Raw genomic sequence first — 26,090 nt, forward strand, 5'->3', positions numbered from 1 at the left:
GCGACTTAGCAGCAGTAGCAGCAATGACTTAAAGATTTTTAACTTTAGTACATGGTTCCAAGAAAGTTGATGGTTTGACATTGCATTTATGCAACAAACACTCATTACGATCTACTTGATGTCAAACACAGAGCCTGTCACCAGATTTACTAAGCTTGGTTAAACCATGCTGCTTGTTATGGATGAACCTACAGGCCAGGTCAGCTAGACACACAAACAAATAAGAATACAGTGTGATACATGCTCAAAAGACAGTTCAGACAAAATTATATATGGTACCAGAGGAAGGGTCAAAGAAAAAATAACCGTGTACATGGATCTTAATGAACAAACAAGCATTTCCTAAATGGACCAGAAGGAGAGTGGCAGTTCTACCAGTGTGATACAATAGGCCTTGATCTGTTAGCCAGTCAGTTCAGATATTATTCCACAGAAAACGGAGAGTCAAGAAAATGTTATCGGCATGGAGAGATTTGGTCAGATCAAGAATTTAGAAAACACTCTATAGGGTACAGGATAGATGAGAGACTGAAACAGTGAGGCAAATAAAAAATTATTTTTTAAGATCAGTCTGATCTATGTGCTACAGGAAAATTCAGTTTCTTATTAAACCCAGACATGCACCCCTATACATACAGCTATACACAATTATGTACATAGCAAAAATTATACAGCAATGGCCCCCCAGCAGCCCTTGCCCACAAAAGTAATACATACTTGGACTTATTGAGACTGGCCTCAGCTGCAGCTGCTTGGAGCAGCTGGGTTGATTTGCTGGCAGGGACCCCAAAGACTGCGCTGTGGGTCACATCGCTGAGAATTCGCCTGTGCCCAGCACGCTGGGCCTTGGGGGATGACGGAGGAGTGAGAGATCCAAGTTTCTGCCCCTGGATGGTAGGAGGTGGGGTTGTCTGAACCTTCGGCTGTTGTCTTACTGGGGCCTGAATCTGCTAGGAAGAGAGATGAAAGTGTTCAAGAAAGGGGGGAGGGGTGGGGGAGGTGAGGAAAAACAAATAAGCAGACAAGTATAACAAAAAAAATGCCATGTGAGAGCTAACATATGGCTCAAATGGCACAGTTTCTCAATAACACCCAGACTGTCTAGGCTTCCTTGACAATCTGAGATGCAGCCTTGAGCCTGATACCAACAGAGTACTTACGCGGTGCTTATATATACATTTCAGTCTTCAACAGCAATAATAAACAAGGTAACCATACGCAAGTTGATCCAAAGACTGCAGAAGTCATTCCTAGGTCTAAAGATCTAGAAAGTTTCCTAAAGGACAACTTTCTGCTTTCAAAATTCGTTCAGAATGCCTCCAAAGGGTAGGCTTCAAGCATTCCACTACCAGAGTCACAAGCCAACAAAGGCTCACCTCCAGCTAAAACACGTTTAAGCTGAATGAGTTCTGCTAAGAGATCCCTGACTTTCTGACAGAACACAGACTACTAGTTAGAAATAAGTGAGACAGAATTTCACTGTGATTAAGAAATGGCAGTTCTTTTTTGCTTTTGCTGTTAACATTCTGTTTCATTGATAGGATGCGTCTTACAGGATTCTGTTTCTGCAGTGACCTCTGAGAAAATGTAAGCATGGGGGCAGTTGGATTAATCTGTTACAATCTTCATTTTAGAAATGGCACCAAAGAACAAGGTAGAGGATACAATAAGAAAAAAATTTTAAAGCCCTTGATGATGACTGACCTAATAATATGAGATATGGGCCTTTTTTAGAAGGAAGGCAGGATGCACTGTCACCACAGAAAAACAAACTGGAGGGAACAGCCTTGTTCCCATGTGGTGAGTTTTTAAGCATAAGCCATGATCTGCAAGTTCCAGGTCAAGAAAATGATCCAATTAAAAAGGTTAAAGAACACCTAATCCTTTTCTTCCTAACTGTCAATCCAGAGATAAAGGAACTTAAGACTATTCAATGCCTCAGGGGTTAAACTATCCCTTCCGTCCAGTCTCTCATCTCAGATTGGAGCTGTCCCTCCATGCTGCAGGTCAGCTCCTACATTCTATGTCTTCAAAGGTTGGCCCTGGGAGAGATTCCAGAAACTAGTGTCCAGCTACTTGGGTCAGGATGCTGATAGCCTGGGGGTTTCTGTCCTTATACTGACTCAGGCTTTAATTTTACTGAGGCAAGCTATGTGCATGGTAAGAGTACACAATCACTTGCCAACTGAATGAACGAAATAATATAAGGTTCTAATGTTGATCAAATTAAGGTCAGAGGGTAAAGCAGCTGACTGCATCTTTGAGCGAGAAGCAAAGTGCTCTGTGAAGCAGCCCACAGCTCCAGCTCCACAACTTCCTCAGAGGTCCAGGAAGCAACAGCCAACCTAACTAAAGCCAGTCCCCGCAGGGATGAGAAGGGATTTAAGGACAGAACTAGATTTGCTTATTTCTTGGAGTTTAGGATATTCATTACTCTGAAAAGGGTACTTAACTGTTGAGGCCCTTTATTTTGAAGAGTCCAAACTACTGGGAGAACATTTTCCTTTCTTCTCGCCTATTCTCTCTATGCCACACACTGGAGAACACATGGTTCTGTCATGTCGACACCTTATCCTATCACAGCTACCAATTCAAAGTGGCTGCCACCCATCCACAACAGCCTTATCGAGCAGTTTTATTTGCAATCAGAATCTCAGACTGAAGACTCAAGAGGGATCTTAAGACAGCATGGATTCCAACTCCCTCATTTTAGAGATGGTAAGACCAAAGCCCCCTGAGGTTAAGTGCTTGCTCAAGGTCACAGGGTCAATTGAGGGCAGAATCCATGTCTGACTATCACTCAGGACTCTCTTTTTTGCACAATGATGCTTCCTCATCCAAAAATGAGATTATGAAGGAAGAGGAGGGAGACACATAACACAGAGGGAGAGAAGCAAGGTAGACTCAAGATGTCTATCTTGCCAGATTTTTTAAAAAGCAAAATACATAACTATGAAAGAAGTATAATCACATCAAGAAATACAAGAATATAGACAAGGGGAGAAAAACCACCTCAACTTCCTCTCCACTACTCTAGTATAACTGTTCTTATCTTTTATTTGGTATCTTATATTTATGTCTATTTCAAGGGCATACTCTTCCTGTAATTTCATCTCTCCTTTAGCATTACCCCATGAACATTTCCATACTGTTGTACAGACTTTTATAACCGTGACTTTTAATGACTGCATAGTTAGGTCGTTGGAATGAGGAATGCTGCTTCCATGCCTGTGTTGATCATTAAGACTGCAGTAAACCCTGTGGGATACGGCCACATGCCTGCTGTGAAAGGGCTGCACGGTACAATTTACATTCACTTACTTGCTTCTCTAGGTAAATCCTATGAAGTCATGGGAGGAAGGGAAGGGTCAAGGCCGGGAAACTCTCTGGCACCTGGCTTAAGCCCATTCTGCTCTTGTCCCCTTTCCGTACTCTTAACCAACTACCCCTGAACAAAGTGCTCAAGTATTTTTTCATTCAAAGAACATGGAGAAGGATCACAGTTGATTCCCAGGAAAGTGGATATTTTGTCCAGGGTTGGCAGAGAGGGTTCCCGTGAGAAGAGTATAGTCAGTGGCAGCACTGTCATGACCCTGCATGAGCACTGCTGTAACCCTTGAACATAGATCAGGATTCTTCGATTCTTGCCCCAGCTCTGCTGCTGTCAGTCTGTGGATCTCAGGTGATTCTAGCCTGGGCCTCAGTTTCCAATTCCATTAGAGGAGGATCGGATGAGACAAAATCTCAGCTACATGATACGATAATTTTTTAAAAACTCTTTTTCCATTAGCAAAGGAACTGTGTTACTTGTTAAAAATACAGAGAATGGTTGTCTACCACACGCCCGCAGGAAGATTGAGCTATTTCAGAAATGAAGGTGTAAAGACACTGAGCACACATTTAGCTGAGACTCAGAGAAGACAATCTATTTAGGGCACTGCTTACTTTTGAAGGGATGTAGGTTTTCTGGTTTAATATCAGTGACAAAACTCTATTAGAAATCAATCCTTAGAAAGACAGTTTCTTACTTTTCCTTGTTCCTCTGTTGGTTGGACTTGCCCGAGAATGATCATAGCTGTGATACTCTATCAGCTGGGGATGTAAGATGCCCTTTTCCATTACTATAAAGTTTTCTATTACTGTCACTCTGTGAGTACAGAATTAAGAGCACTCATTAAAAGCCAAATGTGCCTGAGGATATACCTGTGGAGGTGAATCAGAAGAGCGTGTTGAGGTCCTGATTCTAAACTCAACCAATATCTAGAAGTGAACATGCCCAATTTCTAAACTGACAAGATGGCTCAAATAATAGTCAGATGCTCTGGTGCCCAGAAGGGCATCAGGCCACAGCAAATGGTCTCAGCAAGCAGGCTCTTGAAGGTACTGCATACTTATATGAAGTGGCCAGTAATGTCATTCAAGACAAAGAATAAGCACAACTCGGTCAGAACTCAGGGTAAAGGTGGGGGGCCTACATGAATCTTCTGAGACTGGCAAGGCCACAGTGGTCACACTGCCCTCTGAAGACAGGAAAGGGATTAACTCTAATTCTACTTTGGTCTCTGACTGCTCGACACTGGCACCAGTAGACACAGAGGACAGCTCTTCCCATTGGTCTAATATTAGGGTGAGAAACGAGAAAGTGTGTCTTCTATTAATCCCACATTCCTAATTTATCCCTCTCCCCTCCTTTCCCCTTTGATAACCATAAGTTTGTTTTCCATGTCTGTGAGTTTATTTATGTCCTATAAACAAGTTCACTTGTCCATCAGCAACTTAGAATCATTTTTCTAAAACCTTAAGCTTCTATAGAATACTTCATCCTTTTCCTGGATACACTGGGAAAAGATCCAATATTTTAACCACCAGGGTGGGGAGCAGCCAAGCCTTGGTCCAGCAGCTCCCTCACCAGCTGTTGCCGCCCCTTGCCCACCCTTTCCCCAGCCCTCACTGTGGGCTCCTCTTCTGGCTGACTCTCACCGCTGGCTCCTGGGCAGGGGCTGGCAAGGCTGCTGTGGCCGGCTGTGCTTGGGGCTGCGGTACGGCCGCCACTGTCGTCTTCTGCTGCAAGGCAGCCTGCTGAGTCAGCAGCTGTTGTTGATGCAGGGCTGTGGCCAGCTGCTGTTGCTGCTGCTGCTGCTGGTAGAAGTTCTGTATCAGTTGCTGTTGAGAGCTTCCTTGAGATACCACCGGGAACTGAGCGCTCACTGGTTGCTGGGCTGCTGGGTGTACTGCCTGAAACTGAGTAGGGGAAGGGGGCCAGGAAGGAGGAGGTGAGTAAAAGCCTGTTTCAGAACCATACTCCAAAGGGTGAAAATGCCTCAGTAACAACTGAGATCAGCACTGAAGGCAAAGGCAAGGGTAGGCAGGCGTCTTTTGGCTTGGCCGGAAAACTCATGAGGGGAACCGTGGGGCATTGCGCTTAAACACAGCAGCACCTTATGCTGCCAGGCTCCGGCCACTGCACTATCTGCCTCCTGCACTGCAGACTGGCTTCCGAGGGGTTTCTGTGCCTGGCCTGAGGGCATCCATCTGACTTACATCTCGTGACTGCACATGCTGCAGTGTAACAGAAGCTAACAGATGAACTCCCAGTCACAGAAGTTATCCCTCTTATAAAGGGATTTGGAAACAGCCAGGATTAAAATTCTTCCCTACATGAACTGGACAAAGCAATGATGACACTGAAGAGAATAACCTAAATGTCAGCCCAGCTAGTAAGTCCTCTCAAGCCTTTCTGAAAATTATTCCCAAATAGCTCTCTTCATTAAATTCCACCTTTAGACATTCAGAACACTCAGTATACTCTACTGCTGCTGCTAAGTCGCTTCAGTCGTGTCCGACTCTGGGCGACCACACAGACAGCAGCCCACCAGGCTCCCCCGTCCCTGGGATTCTCCAGGCAAGAACACTGGAGTGGGTTGCCATGTCCTTCTCCAATGCATGAAAGTGAAAAGGGAAAGTGAAGTTGCTCAGTTGTATCCGACCCTCAGCGACCCCATGGACTGCAGCCTACCAGGCTCCTCCATCCATGGGATTTTCCAGGCAAGAGTACTGGAGTGGGCTGCCGTTGCCTTCTCTAAGTATACTCTACTACTTAATGATATTTTGTCTCATACTGGCAGCATGGTTTCAAGTTATATTCTTTTGTAAACTTCCTAAGGATAGGAATGCTTCTCTACTCCCCACTGCTAAGGACTATGTGTCAGACAAAAACACAGCTAAACAATGGCCTACTGATGCACAAATGCATCTTAGTTTTGAAATCCCAATTATTGTTAGTTATAAAATTAACTGGGAAGATATACTGTTTGTCTACTAGGGCAAAGTTAAAAGAGTTAGCAAAAAAGGTAGATGTCAATAAATAGCTGCTTACTTACAACAGCAAAATGCTAGAAACAACCAAATGTCTGTCAACAGGGAGTGACTGGATAAACTACGCTAGATAGCCTTAGGAACACTCTCAAGTTGTAAAGAGAAATGACGGATGCCTCTATATGTGAGACGGAAGGAAGAGAATACTGCAGATTGAACTTTGAAACTATGCAAATGTTTTAAATTCTCACAAAACAAAATTAAACCAAAACTACAAAGCAACAACTAAAAAGCAAAACAAAGCAAACAAACTTGTATATCACATTAACAGCCAAGCTCCTAGAAAATAAAACAGTTAAGAAATATTGAACAGTTTTCAGTTATCATATTGGTATTATCTTAAAAATATAAATCAATTAAGAATTATGTTAATGTTGTTAGGAATCAAGATTTCCAGATGAGACAAATACAAATATAAAAGCCAAGAAGTTAAAAATCCTGTAATTACAAATCTGCTTTAGAAATATAAATTTGAATTCATGATATACATCTTATTAAGAAAAAAACTAAATACATGCCCTAACTGTTCACTGAAAAGGTCTAAAAATAATAACCAATCTATTAGCAAATGGATATCCCTAGCAAGGGAAATTGCTGGGGAGAAAGTGGAAGCAGTGACAGATTTTATTTTCTTGGGCTCCAAAATCAATGCAGATGGTGACTGCAGCCATGAAATTAAAAGACGTTTGTTCCTTAGAAGAAAAGCTATGACAAACCTAGACAGTGTATTAAAAAGCAGAGACCCTTTGCTGACAAAGATCTATATAGTCAAACCTATGGTCTTTCCTGAAGTCATGTATGGATGAGAGAGTTGGACCATAAAGAAAGTTGAGTGCTGAAGAATTGATGCTTTCAAACCGTGGTGCTGGAGAAGATTCTTGAGAGTCATTTGAACTGCAAGGAGATCAAACCAGTCGATCCTAAAGGAAATCAACCCTGAATATTCATTGGAGGGACTGATGCTGAGGCTGAAGCTCTAATATTTTGTCCACCTTATGTGAAGAGCTGACTCATTGGAAAAGACCCTAATGCTGGGAAAGATTGAAGGCAAAAGGAGAGGGGCATGACAGAGGATAAGATGGTTAGATAGCATCACCGACTCAACGGACATGAGTTTGAGCAAATTCTGGGAGACAGTGAAGAACAGGGAAGTCTGGCATGTTGCAGTCCATGGGGTTGCAAAGAATCAGACATGACTTAGTGACTGAACAACAACAAATCCCTAGCAGCAAAACTGTGGTCTCTAAATACCATTTCCATGAAAGGGAAACAGCTCTTTAGAGAAATGGCTGATTCCAGGTCAACGGTAGAATGATCCTGGAACAGCCTGTTAAATCAAATAACAAAGGCACATTAAAGCTTACTGGAGTCAAGAGCCAAAGGACCCAGGAGCCAATTTGAAGAGACTTTCACTGGCCAAACCTGGGACAGTTAGAACAAATTTTTTAACAGGAATGTACAGAAACATATCAAATATATTGGGTTGGCCAAAAGTTCATTTGGGTTTTTCTGTAACATCCTACAGAAAAATATGAATGAACTTTTTGGCTAACCCAATATTAAGATGCATGAATTCATAGTGATACTAAGAGCAAAACAAAATCTTCATTGTTCACCTTTGGATGGTACCAGGAACAAACTCATTATTCTGAAAACTGGTAAACACAGGGAAAGAGTCATGCATTTTTTTCTGCCTTTTCTGTACAAACAGTACCTAAGGATAAGCAAATACTTGATGAAAAAGTTCTTTACAGAAAAATTCCATCCCCTAAATGAAGACAAAATGCTAGAGTATTAGCATGTTATAACCTCTAAGGAATTAAGGGACTTAGGAAACAAATTGAAGGCGAATATTAAGTGACTGGATCACACAAGACAACACCAAATACACTGACTGATCTTAATATTAATAAAATGGAGGACAACCAAACTTTATCTGCAGTTTTGCTTTCCACAGTTTCAGTTACCCATGGTGATCAGCGATATGAAAATATTAAATGGAAAATTCCAGAAATAAGCAATCTGTAAGTTTTAAATTGCATGCTGTTCTGGGCAGCGTGATGAAACCTTGCACCTGCCTGGGATCTCTAACCATTGGCATCATCTGCTCTAGACACCCAACCATGAACATGGCTCCATGATCCAGGATCCCCTGAAGCATACGATCCTCCTTCCAACCCATGGTTAAAAGATCAATAGTAGCCTAAAGTTATGTCACAAAGTCCATGTCATTCACCTTACTTCACCTCATCAAGTAGGCAATTTACATTGCAAGAATATTTTGAGACTACATTCACATACTTTTTATTACAGTATAATTGCTATATTTATTATTAGCTATTCTGTTAATCTCTTACTGTGCCTAATTTATAAATTAAACAATGTCATAGGTATGTATGTATAGGAAAAAACATATTATATATCGGGCTGGTACTAGCTATGGTTTTAGGCACCCACTGCAGGTCTTGGAACGTATCCCCCGCAAGTAAGGTGAGACTACTGTACGTCTCCTGATGTGATGTAACCAGAAGAACAAAGAACTATCATCCTGAAGCAAATACTGAGAGGCCTCAAGAAATTACCAGTTTACACAGGCAGTGGTGGGACATATTAAACAGCACCATGGGGATGCTATCCATCAAATTCAGGATGTGGGAAATTCCACAGGACAAATGACCCAGGTTCTTTAAAAAAAAAAAGTGGCAAAGGAAGAAAAAAAAAAAGAGGAGAAAGGCACCTCTGGATAAAAGGGGACATACAAATATATCATTAAAAAACATGAAAAAATATACAAACAATTTAAATTAAGACACATCAGAATGAATTAAACACCACCGGATGACAAGAAATAGCTGGTTTTTTGGTTCAGTTTGAGAATGGTGTCACATCAGGAAGAAAGAATCAAAAGAGAGTCCTGAAAAACCAGCCCTCTTGCTGAGGCTCCTCAACGAGGTGCAGAATTCCCCATGGCCTGAGAAGGAGAGGGGGAGGGGTGCGAGTGACGCGGTGAGGGCTCCCCGGTATCAGGCTCCAGTGTCTACCTGTGTGCAACAACTGTGCGTCACGGCTCTGTCTTCCCAGGGCTTCCCATTGCACCTCGTGGGCTTGGTCACAGATCAGAGTGAGGGTCAGATTTACCACCTTACCTGCGGAGCCTGGGCCTGCTGCTGCGGCTGCTGGTAGAACGTGCCCGCTGGCTGCTGTGCGGGCGGCGCTGTCTGCTGCTGCTGCTGCTGCTGCTGCTGCTTGAGGAAGAGTTGCTGCTGGTGCTGGGGCGTGGCCTGGGCCTGGGTGGGCAGAGCCTGGGCTGGCACGGAAGGCGGCTGCTGTGAGGTGGGCGGAGCCTGAGGCTGCTTGGGCTGAGACTGTGGTAGGGGTTGACTGGGTGGGGGCTGGGTTTTAGGTTGAGGAACACTGGCTAAAAGACCAGGTTGATTGCTGGATCCTGCAAAGAGAATAAACTCCACATAAGGGCTCAAAACTCTTCAAAACTCTTGCCAAAGCAATAAAGAGGGGGTGATCCCTGGACAGATAATCCCAAGACCCATGGGCTCCTCACTGTTCTTGCACCTGGAAGTCTCTTTCTTCTTCTTGCCAAACCACGTGCTTCATATTTTTCAAAACACGGTTCATTAACAGGGTTCAAGACCTGTCTCCAGAAAGTCCTCCCTATTCGCCGTCCCATTTAGTTAATCACTCCTTTAGTCAGCACCCTGAAAATCTACATACTCAACTGGCCTAAGATGTTACCATACATAAACACAATCTTGTCAGCCTGCTGCAGGACAAAAGCATTCTTTGCTGGTTTACATGTATGTTTCACAACTCCAGTCTGTATGTCTGATTGTTAGTAAACAGCCACCAAATTCATCAAAAGCAGCTTTCTGGAGTGATGGCTGTGTTCAGTTACTTATAATTTGGATCAATCCTCTTCACAAAAATAAACTCAGTCAGTTCATTAGAAACAGAATGTCAAAACATGAAGAGGTGCCATTAAAGAAATAATTCGTCTGTGTCAAAAAAAAAATGTTTTTTTTTTTTTTAAAATATGAAGTACATGAAATAGAGAGGTAGGTATGGGATGAATGGACCACAGGCTTCCCAGGTGGTGCTAGTAGTAAAGAACCCACCTGCCAATGCAGGAGATGTAAGACGGCTCAATCCCATAAAATCAGGGCCAAGACTAGAAAAAGTAGAGATAACAGGCTTCAGTGGCCTTGGAGATCCACTGTAGAACTCAGTGAGAGCCTTCTCTTTTGCTGGTCACTTAATGTACAATTTCAACGGCAGCTCACCTCTTGTTCCTCAGGGAAAACCTTTATTCCTTTTTTTTTTAATATTTTTTGATGTGAACTATTTTTAAAGTCTTTATTGAATTTGTTATAATATTTTTACTGTTTTATGTTTTGGATTTTTGGCTGCAAGGCATACAGAATCTTAGCTCCCTGGCCAAGAGTCAAACCAGCACTCCCTACATTGGAAGGTGGAGTCTTAACCAGTGGACCACCAGGAAAGTCCCAAAGTGTAAAAGTGAAAAGTGTTAGTTGATCAGTCGTGTCCAACTCTTTGTGATCACATGGACTACAGCCCTCCGGGGTCCTCTGTCCATTGAATTCTTCAGGCAAGAATATTGGAGTGGGTAGCCATTCCCTTTTCCAGGGATCGTCCCAACTCAGGGATCAAACCCAGGTCTCCCATATTGCAGGCAGATTCTTTACAGTCTAAGCCACCAGGGAAGTCCCAAGGAAAACCATTATTCTTTATATGCCTCTAGATTTCATTCCAGGAAAAACCAGGTTTCCCAAGACTTCTCTACTGTCCAGGATAACAGAGAGGTGTACCACGTTTCAAACAATCCTGTTACTGACCTGCGGCTTGAAGTGGGGGCTGAACTGTGGCCCTCTTCCGAGGGGTCAGGGCTGGTTGGATGGGGAGGATTCCTGGGTTGGGCTGAGTCTGCCCAGCTTTAGGCCTCTGGCGGGGTGCAATTGACGTCTCTGTAGTGGGAATGGGATCTGTCAGTCTAGAAAAAGAAAAGGAGGGAAAAAAAGAAGATTCCGGTTAAAGTATGGGAAAATGGAGAAGGGGTAGATGGAGTATATAATGGATAAGCTTTCATTTCCACATTTACCGAAACCACCCAGATTCACTTAACTGACATTTCCCAAAGGATATTTCACAGGATGTTATGAGTTACTATGTGTTATGGGGAAAAAAAAAAAAAGTGGGCAAATAAGTTTTAATATACTGATCAAAATACACCAAGCAGATTTCTGACTAGCAGAACATTTATGTGTGAATGTGTATAGAAAACCTCAAAGAGACCATTATATAGAACGCAGTGTTTCTCAAGCTTTCTTGATCTTGGGACCATTTTGCCTAATAGTTAACCAGAAGTTCCTAGAATATACTTTGGTAATGATGCAAAAAGGGGTTTAAAGTAGGTGGTTTTCAGATGCAGAGGGACTCAAAATTGATTAGCACTAGCTGTCAAAATGGTCTCTTGATAATAAAAAGCATCAACTGAGTTAATCCAATAAGGCAACTAAAAGGAACAAGTAAGTAACTCAAGATACAGGGTGTCGGGAGTCTGACAGGAACTCCCGTTTCTTTCAGTACACATATTGCTTTTTTTCATAGTAGTAACAATTTTTAGCTGGGCATAGGGTCACCCATAGTAAAAATCTCATTACCCAGTCTCATGTAATCAGGTATGGCCATGTATCTAAGTTCTGTTTATATCCCTAATGGGATATATACAGGTTGTTATGGAGCAGTTTCTGGAAACTTTAAGAAACTCCGTGCTCTCTCTTTGGCTATTCCTTGATCCTACTGCTTGGAAGAGGGATGGCCACAACTGCCGTATCAGCCCATGAAGGCCTGGCTACAACCACAAGGATGGTAGTTATGAGTTTAAAGCAGCCTAGGTACCTGACGGCTTTGTCGAACAGAACTCTGTACCAGCCCTGGACTACTTGCCTCCAGATGTTGTTTACTTGAGAGAGAGAGGAAAAAAAAAAAAAAACTACCTTATATAAGCCACTGTCATTTGCACTTTCTGGAACTCACTGCCAGACCTAATCCAAATAAGTACAGAGTGTGGTTTGCTCTCTGTAATAGTGCTGCCACCCAGGTGGTAGCTTCCTTTGATTCTGAGCAGTCCAGGCAGCTAGCTGCTACCTTACTCAGGTCACAGCGACTGTTCTTTGCAAATACACTTCTGGGAGTTATAGCCGAGATGAAGGCCAAAATAAACAAGCTTCATGAATATTTCCAAAATATGTCTGGTACAGTCTCCATAAAATTCAAAATAGGAAGCCAGGCAGCTGGTTCTTCCTCATGACATACCTCCAAGACAGGTCCATTCCGGACCCTGAGGCTTTTCACTAGCTTCTTGGTCTCACGCTGTGGGGGAGAACTGTTAATACAAAAGCTACCACACTGGAGGAGGCTATGATCTGGGGAAGGAATCAGGGAGGAAAATGGGATAGATGTTGGGAAAGAGGAGAAAGGGGTATGAAAGATCAAGTCCAGGGTGAGGGAGGTAAACAAGCTTCTGCAGAAAACCAAATGCCAAGAACTTCTGTACTGGTCTTCTAAGGGCAATATTTTTAGAATCAATGGAATTTGGAGTCAGAGAAAACTCTACTTGAACTCTCATGCTTGTGCACAGCCACCAACTCTTTGTAACCCACCAGGCTCCTCTGACAATGGGACTTTTTTTTTTTCCAGGCAAGAATGCTGGAATGGGTTGCTACCTCCTTCTCCAGGGGGTCTTCCTGACCCAGGGATCAAACCTGTGTCTCTGAGCTCCCCACTAACTAACTGTGATAACAGGCTTGGCATTGAACCTCTTGGCCTGGGGTCCCTTATGTATACAGTAGTGTGTGTGTGTGCTAAGTTACTTCAGTTGTGTCGGACTCTTTGAGACCCCATGGACTAAAGCTTGCCAGGTCTGTCTCTCTCCATGGGATACTCCAGCCAAGAATACTGGGCTGCTATTTCCTCCTCCAGGAATACAGTGGAGACAATAATACCTACATTATGAGGCAGATGTGAACATCAAATGTATCAGCAACTGTAAAACCATTCCAGAAACTGAAGAGCGCTCAAAATGTCAGTTTGCATGGACCTCAATATGTTGTACGAAGATACAGTGTTGAGGACAGGAGATCTGGCTCTACACTGCCCTGTCTGTGTGATCCTGGGCAAACCACTGCGTGTACGGAGGAGAAAGAGTGAGGATGCTGGAGCTGTGGGTCTTTCACTAACCACATACTGACTGACGACCTGGGCAAGTGACATACAAGTCTCACTTTCCATATCTTCACTTGTAAAGAGAGAATAGCAACAACCTCACAGGTTTGTTTGAAGGGCAGAAGGTCACTTGACATATATAAAGTACCCAGTATGGTATCTGGTGTTTATGATACCTCCATGAATAGGGCTAATTTAAAAATAAAGACTGAAAGAAAAACTCACCTCTCAGCACTAGGGAGTGAATATGATCATGGAAATGAAATCACAGCAAATTATATATTGGACAATTTAGACCCAAATCTCTTGGCCCTAAGATCCGCATATTCTTTCAGCATTACTGAGGTCATACAAACCAATAGTTTGGGCATCATGGAGTTTACAAAAGTTTGACAGTCACAGGTAGATTCGATGTTCATGTCTGCCTCATGATGTAGATATTACATTTTACACAACAGAGTACTACTCAAATGTCAGCGGGTGATAGAATTCTTACAAATGATTATGCTTTAGTGGGAATGGATCTCTGTGTAGCCTCTGTACATACCATACCTGGGCCAAGTACAAGACTACCATAAGACCAAAATCAGCCCCAAAAGCAACTCCCAAAAGTGAACATGGCAGACTCACTAAGATATAAACAGACTGCAAAGTAACATCACGGAAGCAGTTAGCTAAGTTTGTTAGAAACCAGTCTTATTATTTTACTACCACATCTGGAATAGCCCCAGGCATTTTATAAATGTTCAAGAATTTTTTAAAACATAGAAGTTTAAAACATACTATTCTATTAAAATTCACATATCTCCACCTAGGGTGGTTTGTTTGTTTTTTATATCATTTTATTTATTTTTGGCTGTGCTGGGTCTTCGCTGCTGCTTGGGCTTTCTCTAGTTGCGGCGAGCGAGGGCTATTCTTCATAGCGGAGCGAGGGCTTCTCATTGCATTGGCTTCTCTTGTTGGGGTTCATGGGCTCTAGGGCATGTGGGCTTCAGTAGTTGAGGCTCGTGGGCCCAAAAGCACAGGCTCAGTAGTTGTGGGTGCATGGGCTTAGTTGCTCCAAGGCATGTGGGATCTTCCTGGACCAGGGATCGAACCCATGTCTCCTGTTGATTCTTTACCACTGAGCCACCAGGGGAGTCCCAATAGGGTGCTTTATTGATACAGTTTGTGCTAAGGTGCCTTGCCGTAGAAGTGTGGTAGGAAAGTGGGATATAAATATTTTTCCAGACCACCAAGAGAACCTACCATTAGGAAGGCATGGCAGCCATGAGGATGTGCCTTGCAGACCTTCAACTACCAGGGTAAAAGACCAAGTACCGCCGCTGAAATCCACTAGTGCTTCTGAAATCCACTGCACTGTGTGCTCTGAGGCCACGCTTCCCAGAGGCTGCTCTCAGCCTTCCTGTCCTAGCCACAGGGTTTTTAGGGCAGGATTCCCCGATGATGCACCTTCCTTACGTTGTGTGGCAGGCAATCCAGGTCACTTCAAACCAGTCTTCAACTCCCCAACTCTGGGTCACTCCCTCACTGCTGGGAGGCTCTCTGATGGCTTTCCTAGCGTCCTTGGCACCCTCTTTATTTTCTCTCACAGGGGCATTTCCCCAAATAAAATCTTAGCTTCTTGACTCTTCTCTTAGCTGGCATCTTAGAATATGGATTAGTTAAGATCCACAGGCTTTTTGCTCTTCACAACTCAAATGCTTTTGACTTGTCCTTCCCCACTGTGGCTGGAGCCACAGAAAGTAAGAATTCTTGGAGATTAAGGTGGTAGACCAGGCTATGCAAAGGCCAGGACATGAGTTTAGGACAGTCTTGTACTGGCAGTGTTTAAGATCTGCTGTTGCCCTGTTCTGAATTCTCTGCACCTATTCCCACGCAAAGGGAACAGCTACAGGGCTCTTGATTCTCTTTCAGATGTAGATCACTGTATTTTATTGTATTCCAATTGGCAGTCCCAAAGAACAGTTTCTGCCTGGGGGAGACAGAGCTTCCTTTCCTGTTCTGTGCAGCCTCTGGCCCTGGCAGTGGAAGAATCAAGAAACACTAGGCGCCCTTCCCTACTACTGTAGCAGCGAGGAGTAGGATGCTTGCTCACTCAGGCATTTCTTACCTGGCCTTTGGCTGGGTCTTCTTTGCAGCTGCCTCACTGGCTTTCACTGGTTCAGGGAGCTTTGTAGGAATGGGAGAGTTCTAGAGAATTGAAAGAAAATTTTAAAAGGATATCACAGATTTTAAAAAAATTGAGATGTAATTGACATACACTCTATTAGTTTCAGGTATACATTATCATTGATGTGATATTTGTAAATATCGCAAAATGATCACCACAATCTTTGTCTAGTTAACATCTATCATTATAAAATTTTTTTTTCTGGTGATGAGAACTTTTAAGATTTACTCTCTCGGCAACCTTCAAATGCAGTACAGTATTATTAAGTAAGTATAGTCACCACGCTACACATTACATCCCCAGGACTTACTTATTTTATATCTGTAAGTCTGTCCCTTTTGACTCCCTTCTATAGAAAAAATAGTTACCAATCTGAATGCTTGCAATTCTAATCCATGTTATTTAACATCATGAGTGAGAAAGTGAGACAGCAAAAGATATCATAGCGTGTTAGGTTAGTGCCCAGTATCCCTTGTTTTAATCTAAGAAACCTGAACTATGGAAAACTGGTCATGAAAGTAGCTTTTAGGAGGCACCTCCATTTCATTCATGCTTTCAGGTGTGGGGGAGGGTGATTCTGCTAGGAAATTTCTCCTCATTTCTCTCCCACCCTGCTAACATATTTCTCCCAAGGGAAAGAGTAGCTTACTTGACTGATAAGACTGGGAGAGAAAAGGGAGCTGGCCTGGCCACCCTCCCCTCCCCTCCTTTAGGAAAGAACATGTTCCTCAGCAATCAGGGACACTGCTCAGTCATGCGGAGCTAATGGTAGGGATGCTGACTGGTCAAGCCACATTCTCTAACTCAGTTTTATTAGTAATGAAGCCAAAATGCTGAGCTCCATCTGAATGATTCCCACATCTGATTCCAAATGTGGCAGTGAAGGCCAAGTGTTATTTATCAGCACCTTCAAACCCCAGTAGTGACATCAGAAGTTCATCACTGGAGAAACTAGCAAGACAATTTCCAAGCAGAAATTATTTATTACAGTGTCTGTTAGTAAAATATTCAACAAAGTTGGATGATACTATGACATGAAAAATATACCAAGTCTGTCAAAAGCATGCCTGCAAGCACTGTACTCAGAAAACTGAGTGTAGAGTTTAGGATGACTACGAGCAGAAAACCTTCTGATGGCTGCAAAGTGTGTGGGGAGGGTAGAAGAAAAGTGTGTGTGTTACAGACTGGTCAGCAGCAGAAGCAAAATCAGGAAAGCTCCACTACAACGCAGGAGAAAAGGGACAACAGGCTCATGTTCTACCAAGCGCAGGGGCCAAGTTCAGGAGGTTATTTACCTAACCTCCTCTAGGTAAATACAGAGCCCAGTGACTCTCGGGGAACTATGACTGCTGACAGGGTAAGGCTGGTCAATCTTCCCCCGAAGTGTTCAACTCAATTCCTACAGTGCTTGGGTGTATGTGTGCTTGGGTGTATGTATGTGTAATTGCCTCAGTTTTATAATTAAATTCTATGGGAAAACTGGATTCTGTGTATAGCAACTGCTTCATAGTTAGCTTTGTTTGAATGCCCCTTACTAGATAAAGCAAGGAATACTTACATTTATTTTAAACAGCTGACTACTACCCCAGGAACACTAAAGGACAATTCAATCATGTTTACTTCCCCTAAAGAATACCTCTCACATACCTGTACATTTGGAATTGGGCATTCTTTCTTGAGTAGTTTAAATGAGAAGTAGGAAACCTGGTAAATATCCGGCCTTTTGTCAGGGTCTGGTTCCAACATATACCCTAAGATAAACATACATGAACTTGTTTAATGATACCCGAAGAGTTATTACATTAGCTAAGAGGCATAATTTCTCTATTACCAAAATTCTGTTGTTTTAAAATTACTTCTCAGAAAAGTCAGAGAGTGCAATTAGCCCTCTTCCTCTCCTCTCAGAAAGGGAAGCTCTGACTTTCCTAAAATTTTAAATATCCGCAAGAAAATAACGCTTTTGAATTGTAACAAAAATACTTTAAGTTCAAGTTCTGTGCACTGCACAAGAGGGACTCAAGTTCTTATGTGGAAGTTAACACATTCATCTTCTGGTTCTTAGGAAATTCTGGCCTCCTTCTTTCATACTGTCAGCTAAACAAATGATTGTTCTTGATAATTGTAACCTAAACTCAAAATTTCAAGAGTTTACTTATTATTCTTTTCTTGGAGGTATTAGCTGGTTTCCCATCTAAAAGAAACTGCAAGATAACAATACATCTCTACTTTTACCGTGACCTACAGATCATGTGTCTGTCTCCAGTCCTTTAAGCTTCTGCCCTTTCTGAAGCTGGAAAAATCCCTGGGGGGGGGCGGGGGGGGGGATATTGAGAAGACACACACACACATATACATACAAACAGTAATGTAAGGCAATGTATTGCTTAAGTAATCAAATGAATGGTTTGGACATTAAGTTGAGAAAAGACTGATGAGCCTGCATCCTGGTGAAGGGCTCTGCAGAAGAGGCAGGAGCTGAGCTGGTCCTTGAAGGCAAGAAAAAATTTAGTGCATCAAGGGAAACACAGAAAAAAAGAATTCCAGGTAAGAAAACAGTCTGAGAAAAAATGGACTGGGAGGAAGGCAAGAGAACACTTTGTTGCAAGGAACAGATGAGCCAAGAGGACAGGGCAGAGGTTTCCTCCTCAGAGAATAAAGGGAAATAAGGTGGGGAGAAGGAAACCAGAATATGCGGGACCATTGGCAAGCATGAGGTTTAACTGAATAGGGACGTAATAGGGTGGCATTTTATAGGATTAATCTCATAGTGAGGGTGTGCTGGACAGACGGAAGGAGGGGAGAGGCTGGCCAGTTTACCAGTACATGCATGAGCTGCCAAGGTTGGAATGTATTATGGTGGCAGTGATGAGATCAGAGAGAATGTCATGAAAACAGAAGAAACTTCAAAGCAAGCATTAATGCTACCACTTAGGAAATGACTGACTCTCTTTTTTTCTTGCTGGCCAGATCCAAAGAAAACATCACATTTCAGTGATCTAGGCTTGAATGGTGACACCCCTGACAGAAACTGAAAAGAGGGGGGACCTTGTGTTGGAAGTGAAAGGGTATGCGGGGGGCAACGACGGAAATGTATGAGTTACAGTGACAGTGGACTCTTCCAGTAGTTTGTAAAGTGAAATAGATCAGAGTGTTGGAAAGATGCCATATTATACACATTCATAAAGAGTTGTTTTTCCTAATACAAATTTGTTGCACAAAAGTAAAAAAAAAAATTTTTTTTTATCAAAAAATACTACCACTCTAGCAACAAATTTGGCCATTTTTTCCATATTTCTTTCCAAGCTCATTTATAAAGCTGCCATTTTAGCACAGATATAATGCTTTACCCCTGAAAACAATCCAACAACCATTAAATACCATACTCCACTTCTTCAAATATTGCCCCTACTTTTGTATTAATAAACAGAAGAGATTAATTGATAAAACTAGTATAATGGAAGAGGTGGTCACTTAGAAGCTAAAACTATCTTAACTTGGGTACAATACCTATACTTTTTGAGGTACTGTTTCCTTGTTTGTATAATAGGGATAATTATATTTACTATATAGGGTTTTAAGAATTAAATGAGGTACAAGTAGGCCTTCAACAAATGTCAGATGCTCCACTCACACTGGCTTCATCTATTTTCTCCACTGCATCCCCATTTAGGATCTACAGTCTGTGATTGTTAAAATGTAGATACTGAATGTCTTGACCAAAGTATAAATATAATAAAAATCTGTTACTTCAGCATTCCAGTACAGGGGTTTGAGTAAAGATTACTTACTCTGCCATCTGATTAATAAACATTAGTTCATATGCTTACTATGAAGATACAAAACAGTGTGGAATCTTAAAATCTTTTAAAACACTGAGTTTAAATGCTTCTTATTGAAATCCAGTGATGAACCTAAATGAAAGGAAAAAAACTAGTTCCACTGAGGTATAGTCTCAATTATGAATTCACTTCAGCCAATGCATTGCCATCATTTTAATTTGAGTTGCTTCCAGTTTTGCAAAGATGAATTTCTTATCACTTGATCTGAATCAGCTGGATTCCTTTGCTACCGGAGCTTTCATACAGACTGCAAGAGCAGAGCAATGCTCTGTAATGCTCAAAGCCCAGTAAGGATTTCTGCTTGGGTGGCTGGCCCAGGTGTGAAATCAAGTGGCAAAAAGACTCACGACTTTAACTCAACACCGTTACATGATCTTTGAGCAACCAATCATTATCAACTGATTTCTTTATTTTTCCATCCAACTGATCACTCCTGGTATCTAACCCCTTTATCTTCCATTCCATTTCTAGAGATCAGAAGTAAAAGTATGAAACCAGAACCTTCAAATACTTACTAATTAGGCAGTGCATGTCTTGGGAATATCGAGAGTTATCAGGAATTGTGAAGTTTCCATCACAAATTGCCACCTGACTCTCCCCAAATGGCAAAGTGAAGTAACATAATTTATACAACAAACATCCAAGAGCCTGAAAAAATAAGAGAAGCAGAGTGCTACTAGAGGTTTATTTACCATAACTGAAAATGGGATTACTGAGAGATACTGGCACCATCCACATTTACTAGCTGATCTAAACACTAGGCATTATTAACCTATTCAAAACTTGAATTTAGAACCCAACATCACTATTTACCTGTCATTATTTCTACCATCATTACCCAATTGTGCTTCAAAGAGAACAAGTATTCAGCTGGTTCTGCCCTTAAGAACTAGTAACACATGTGAAGACCACCTAAGTAATGGGCAGGTGACCTGAATAACTTTCTCAGAGATCTGAAATCACTGTCTTTGACAGGCTTCAAGAAGCAGTGGCTGATCACCTCGAGGCAAGAATAACCCTGAGGGATAAGTAGAATGGGATGCGGTACAGTGGCCACTCTGGCACTGTCTGGATTAGGCTGGGGAGTTTACAGCCAAGGCTACTGACATCTGAGATGCAGAGAGGTTAGTTGACACCTACCCAGATGTCTGCCTTCGTCGTGATGACCTTGCCACTGTACAGGTTGACCATCTCTGGTGCGCGATAGGACAGCGTTGTGTACCTACAATCAACAGATTCATTTTTTTGTTAAATATGTCAATGCTATAATTAAAAACCAGGGGCAGCAGAATTACTTTGTAAAGAATATATGTATTAGTACAGTCAAGTTCCCTGGGAGCACTCAGGAGAAGAGAGTACGGGATGTCAGTGCAGGTGGAATGAAGAGCTGTCCCTGGCACACACCACGCCCTCAGAGTGCCGTCCTCCCACTCTGAGAGCAGGTGGATGCAGACACTAAGGCTTTAAATAAACCCTAAAAGCAACTTTCCATGGGTCCTTAAATAACAAAATTGTCTCCTCTAAATCCTTATTGTCTGACACTATATTTGGCTGGTTTGTTTTTTAAAATATACAGTAATCCCCTTAGATGCAGCTCAACACAGAGATGTGACGCTGGCTGGGACACTCAGGATAGAAAATGGGCCCTGGCTAGGCAGGAAGTGGGCCTGGAGGTGGATGGATCTTTGCTGATGGAATAGGGATGAGAGAACAGCTTTTCTCTCTTTTCTGGCTCAAGAAAACAGAAGTAGAAGTTCATCTTCAAAGTGAGAGTTAGTGTTACCAAGCCTGCAATTTGTGCTGCTTGAGCCTCTAGAGCCCAGAGGGCTCTGTGGCTTAGATACCCATCAGGGCCTTGGACAAGAAGTCCTCCTGCCCCAGGCTGGGTTGTATGGGCACACTCTACACTGCTGATTGTTAGCAGTAACAGTCAGCGCTGTTGCCTCTGAAAAATCGAACACTCTGGACAACAGGAGGAAATGGCCCAGGTTCTTACTGGAGTAACAAATCTGAACAAGCTGTTTCTCATGGAAGTCAGTGATTCAATGTCTGTAGAGACTTTAATAGCCCTACTCACCATTAATTCCACTAAATTGCAGGTTAGCTCCTTATGAGCAGGAAAAAATATACAGCAATTTAGGGTTCAGTAAAAAGCACAACCAACTGACTGGTAATGTCACAGCTGCTGTGATCCCACTGAAAGACATCACAGTACTTCCATGGTGTGTGCACCTTTTTAAGGGCTCTGGGATAAAAATCAAAAGATCTATGTACCATAGGATCATTGATAAAGTGCTATAAAATTCCTTCGTTTTAGTCCACTGATCAATGATTGTGAATCCCCTCCCCATCCTCCACCTAAAAATCAAACAACCCAACTGCCAATATGATGTTCTGAGATGAGGGGCAACTGACTGGCACCACTGTCTTTTCACCCTGACCCTCTCATTCATAAGCTGAAAGTAAAACTGTTGATCCTATAATGGATAAAACTGCGAGAAAGGAGGAAAAGCTTACTTCTTAATCTCATCTTCTACTGCATTGACTCCTTCTGTTTGTGGATTCTGGAATTTGTTGGTAGCACTTCCAAAGTCACACAGGACGTAGTGGCCTCGGTCATGCAAGAGAATATTCTCAACCTGAAAAACATTGTGTAACCGCCCATCCCAAGATATCATTTAATACTGGTTTGAAAATTTGGTGTACATTACACACAGAGGTTTTATTTCTGATAATCTCATTAATGTGCATAGGAAAGTTATTCTCCTCCAAGTATATCAACAGGGGTCATTCCCAGTGAAATAAAAAGAGATGCAGAGTAACAGGGGAAAATGAGAGTGGGGGGCGGAGTGCTGAAGAGGAAATTCCACAGTGGGAAAGCAAAGAGTTCCATTTTTCTAGATTTCTAGCCACACTTCTCACCTCTGCAGAAACAGTCCTCCTACAGTACTTTCAAGACTGTATCTTTTCTCCTGCCTTTTTTTCAGTCTAGAATGCTTCAGATGATCACCAGCTCCTTACCCAACTATCAAAATCCCATTCATCTTTCAAAAGTGAAAGGGAAACTGTTAGTTGCTCAGTCGTGTTTGACTCTTTGCGACCTCATGGACTAAAAGCCCGCCAAGCTTCTCTGTCCATGGGATTCTCCAGGCAAGAATGTAGGAGTGGGTAGCAATCCCCTTCTCCAAGGGATCTTCCCAACCCAGGGACTGAACCTGGTTCTCCCACATTGCAGACAGATTGTTTACTGTCTGAACCACTCTAGTTCAAATGCCACTTCTTCCTTGAAGCCGTCCTCAGAAAAATGTCACCCTTTCCCTACATTCCTTCAGTACTTGGTTCTTCCTGATATCAGTGATTTCATTTAGACCTTCTAAACATACATATCAATTTCTTTACCATAGTAGGTAAGGATTTTATGAATTAATAAATATTTGCTATATTTTAGTTATTTCTCAAAGTGATTAAAGGCCTGTGGGCAAATGCACAGTTCTCCTGTGAAAGTACCATCCTTCTACTTTTGTAGATGTATTCTCTGGGCAGTGAGTTAGGAGTTCTGGGTAGGAGGGAGCTTCCAAAGACCAGGACCTAGAGAAATTCTTGCTGTCAAAGGATTCTGCCAAAGATATAACAATTCCAAAACATGGGTACTACCGTACTCAAGATGCATTAATTTTTGGCAGAGGTGAATTGAGCTGACTGGTGTGCTGGAGGACAGACCTGGCTATGTGTGGGCAGTAAAGCAGTAGCCAAAAAATCTTGTTAGGTCAATAGGTCTGTGGCCTCCATTGTCTTTTGTCTTCAGCCTTCCAAAGACTGATCACCTTTAGAAAACAAAGGCAAGAGTAGACTAGAAACTCCTTAAGGACAAGCACAGATATTTGCCATCTTCTCTACCAATGCCTAACATAGTGCTTGGAATAGAAAATGTTTGTTGAATGGAACAAACTGAAAAAGAGAAATACATATGACACTCTGTGTGTGTGTGTGTGAGAGAGAGAGAGAGAGGCTGTTGGAAATAAGACAGGAGCCACCAAATACCCAGGCCCTGACTACTGTGTGTGTGTGTGACTCTGTGTGTGTGTGACTCGGTGTGTGTGTGACTCGGTGTGTGTGTGTGTGTGTGTGTGTGTGTGAGAGAGAGAGAGAGAGAGAGAGAGACAGACAGACAGACAGAGAGAGAGAGGCTGTCGGAAATAAGACAGGAGCCACCAAATACCCAGGCCCTGACTACTAGTAATTCTTTTAAAAATATCTTGTCAATTATGATGTCTCCTGTTTCTATACTTTCTTTTTTCTAGGATTACAGATTATAAAAATGTTTATTTTATAGTCTGCATTTTATAAATATAATACCTAAAGTCTTTAAAAACTGACTGTACAGTTTATTATTCCTTATTCCAACTGAGTATCCAACTCATGATACATTGTTGTGAGGGGTTTTGTCACTGTTGTTGATTCGTGTTCCTCGGAATTCATCTGTGGGAAGCCTTAAGAGGCCTGAGTTTAAGGTCTATTATTCTTCCAGGAATAACATACTTATGCACCTGGGGCACTAATAACCTACAATCACTTCACAAAATTGTAGGCGCTACAGTTTTGACCTTGGGGGTTTTAGCCCTTCGGGCAGTGTGAACTATGACCACAAACTTGGGTGGATAAGCTCTTGTGGTTAAGAATTCTTAGCAGAGACTTGTTCCCCAAGGACAAGACTGAATCAGGCAAATATTTCTACCATCTACAGCTTTGTATAATGCTCATCAGTTTAATCTATTTACACAAAGTGAAACAGTCAAGTTATCCTGAACATATACTCACTTCAGGAATCTAAAATAATTCCAACAAGGCAATACTAATATTTCCAGTGGAATTTAGAGGTTTTAAAAAGAAGAGCTACTATTTACTGTCTCATCACTATATGGATTATCTCTTCCAATCCTTACAGTAACAATATAACAATAATCCCCATTATACAGACAGAGAAAGTGAGGCTCACAGTGATTAAGCAAGGAAGTGCACCTAGGCAATCCAACTCTAGAGAAGGACAGGTAATTGTCTTTCTGCCAGGGCAGGAGGCAGAATAATTACCCAAAGCCCCCCATTCCCACCCTCCTACCTGGTAGGGATGACTACGCTCACCCAATGTCCTGGCTACAAGCCTAAGGACAGGGGTTTCTTAATTCTTTAAGTTCAGAAATGCCCCTATAATAGGAATCCAGTCAATGAGGAACCAAATGTCCAAACAATAGTCAGGCTGATTTGCTCAACGTCTCCTAAGCATTTTCTACAATGACTAGTTTGTCTCTTTATGCAATTGCTCCCTCTCTGCTAGTCAACTCCTAGCCATTCTTCAAGGCCTTGCTCAAGTCCCCGGCCACCCTACAAAAATCTACAGAACCTGCTACGGCTAGAAAGGGTTGACCAAGTGAGGCCTGGCCAAACCAAGCCGCGCCCACAGGTTACTTGGCCTCTTGCCTATGGCTGTTGCTTTGCTCCAGCAGCAGAGCCAAGCAGTTGAGACAGAGCCTATGCAGCTGACAAGCTTAAAATATTTATTCTTTGGCCCTCTGAAGAGAAATTGCCGTCTCTGGTCTATAATTATATTTTGCCCATGTGTCCCTTACAATACCCAGCCCACTATTTTACACACATAAGGGACCTCTAACTGCTTTATTCAGTGTCTGTCAGCAACAACCCTCCTTGCTGGCCTCTGCCACCCTTACAGGGATCATGTGAAACCACGTTTCTCCTACTGGATATGAGGAGTCCCTTCCCAAACCAGATGCTACACTTCTAATCCTAGAAAACTGAAAAGCCAACTCATATCAAAACACAAACAAGGGCATTCCAGGGACCAAAATCTCTGTTGGGGAAGGGAGGAAAACTGAGTAGACAAAGGACGGAATAAAGACGATACACAATGAGGTTTTGTTTGTTTTCTACCCAGACCTTAAAAACTTGGTTTGTATTTCTGGTTAGTTTCACCGATAGAACTCAGGAATTATGCTACATTTAACCTGGTCCCCACCCTGCCTTCCTCCCTCCCACAAAGATACCACTGTACAGACCTATATTCATAGTAAAACCAGAAGAAATTAAGGGTGCGTTCAAAAACAGACAAGAGAACCAGAGATATCAATGGAGTGAAAGCCTGAGAAATATCAAAGAACTACCGATGCAGATGAGAACAGTAATCCCTGCTTTGGCCACCGTGAAATTCTGTGGGGAGGATGAGGTGAGATTATGGAGGTGAAATCACCTGGCAGCAGCCACAGCTCCGCCCCCTCGCCGTCTTCCCTGTGACCTGTGACACCAGTGACAACCTCCAGGCTCAGGCGGCTGCTGCCCTCCATCAGCACCAGCACCGTCACTAACAAAACACTTAGCACAGAGCACAATGTGTGGCAACCACACTGGACTTGGGATTCAGAAGACTCGGGGACTAT

General features: G+C 42.4%; 1 protein-coding gene across 7 annotated transcripts in view; it reads right to left on the reverse strand.

The window, feature by feature from the left end:
* AAK1 (AP2 associated kinase 1) overlaps nt 1-26,090 on the reverse strand; it is a 171,431-nt gene that overhangs the window by 35,820 nt on the left and 109,521 nt on the right. For 5 of the 7 annotated variants that reach the window (XM_040224064.1, XM_040224061.1, XM_040224060.1 and 2 more), the window contains exons 6-14: nt 22,162-22,283; nt 20,785-20,866; nt 20,160-20,292; nt 17,453-17,556; nt 15,746-15,825; nt 11,244-11,398; nt 9,522-9,820; nt 4,981-5,241; nt 718-950 (exon numbers count right to left, since the gene is read on the reverse strand). In XM_040224064.1, the coding sequence (XP_040079998.1) occupies nt 718-950; nt 4,981-5,241; nt 9,522-9,820; nt 11,244-11,398; nt 15,746-15,825; nt 17,453-17,556; nt 20,160-20,292; nt 20,785-20,866; nt 22,162-22,283 (1,469 nt within the window). The remainder of the gene's footprint in view (nt 1-717; nt 951-4,980; nt 5,242-9,521; nt 9,821-11,243; nt 11,399-15,745; nt 15,826-17,452; nt 17,557-20,159; nt 20,293-20,784; nt 20,867-22,161; nt 22,284-26,090) is intronic. The other 2 variants (XM_040224062.1, XM_040224066.1) reach the window with 1 other exon arrangement.

Source organism: Oryx dammah, unplaced genomic scaffold (assembly GCF_014754425.2).
Source record: "Oryx dammah isolate SB20612 unplaced genomic scaffold, SCBI_Odam_1.1 HiC_scaffold_25, whole genome shotgun sequence".
Lineage (NCBI taxonomy): Eukaryota > Metazoa > Chordata > Mammalia > Artiodactyla > Bovidae > Oryx > Oryx dammah.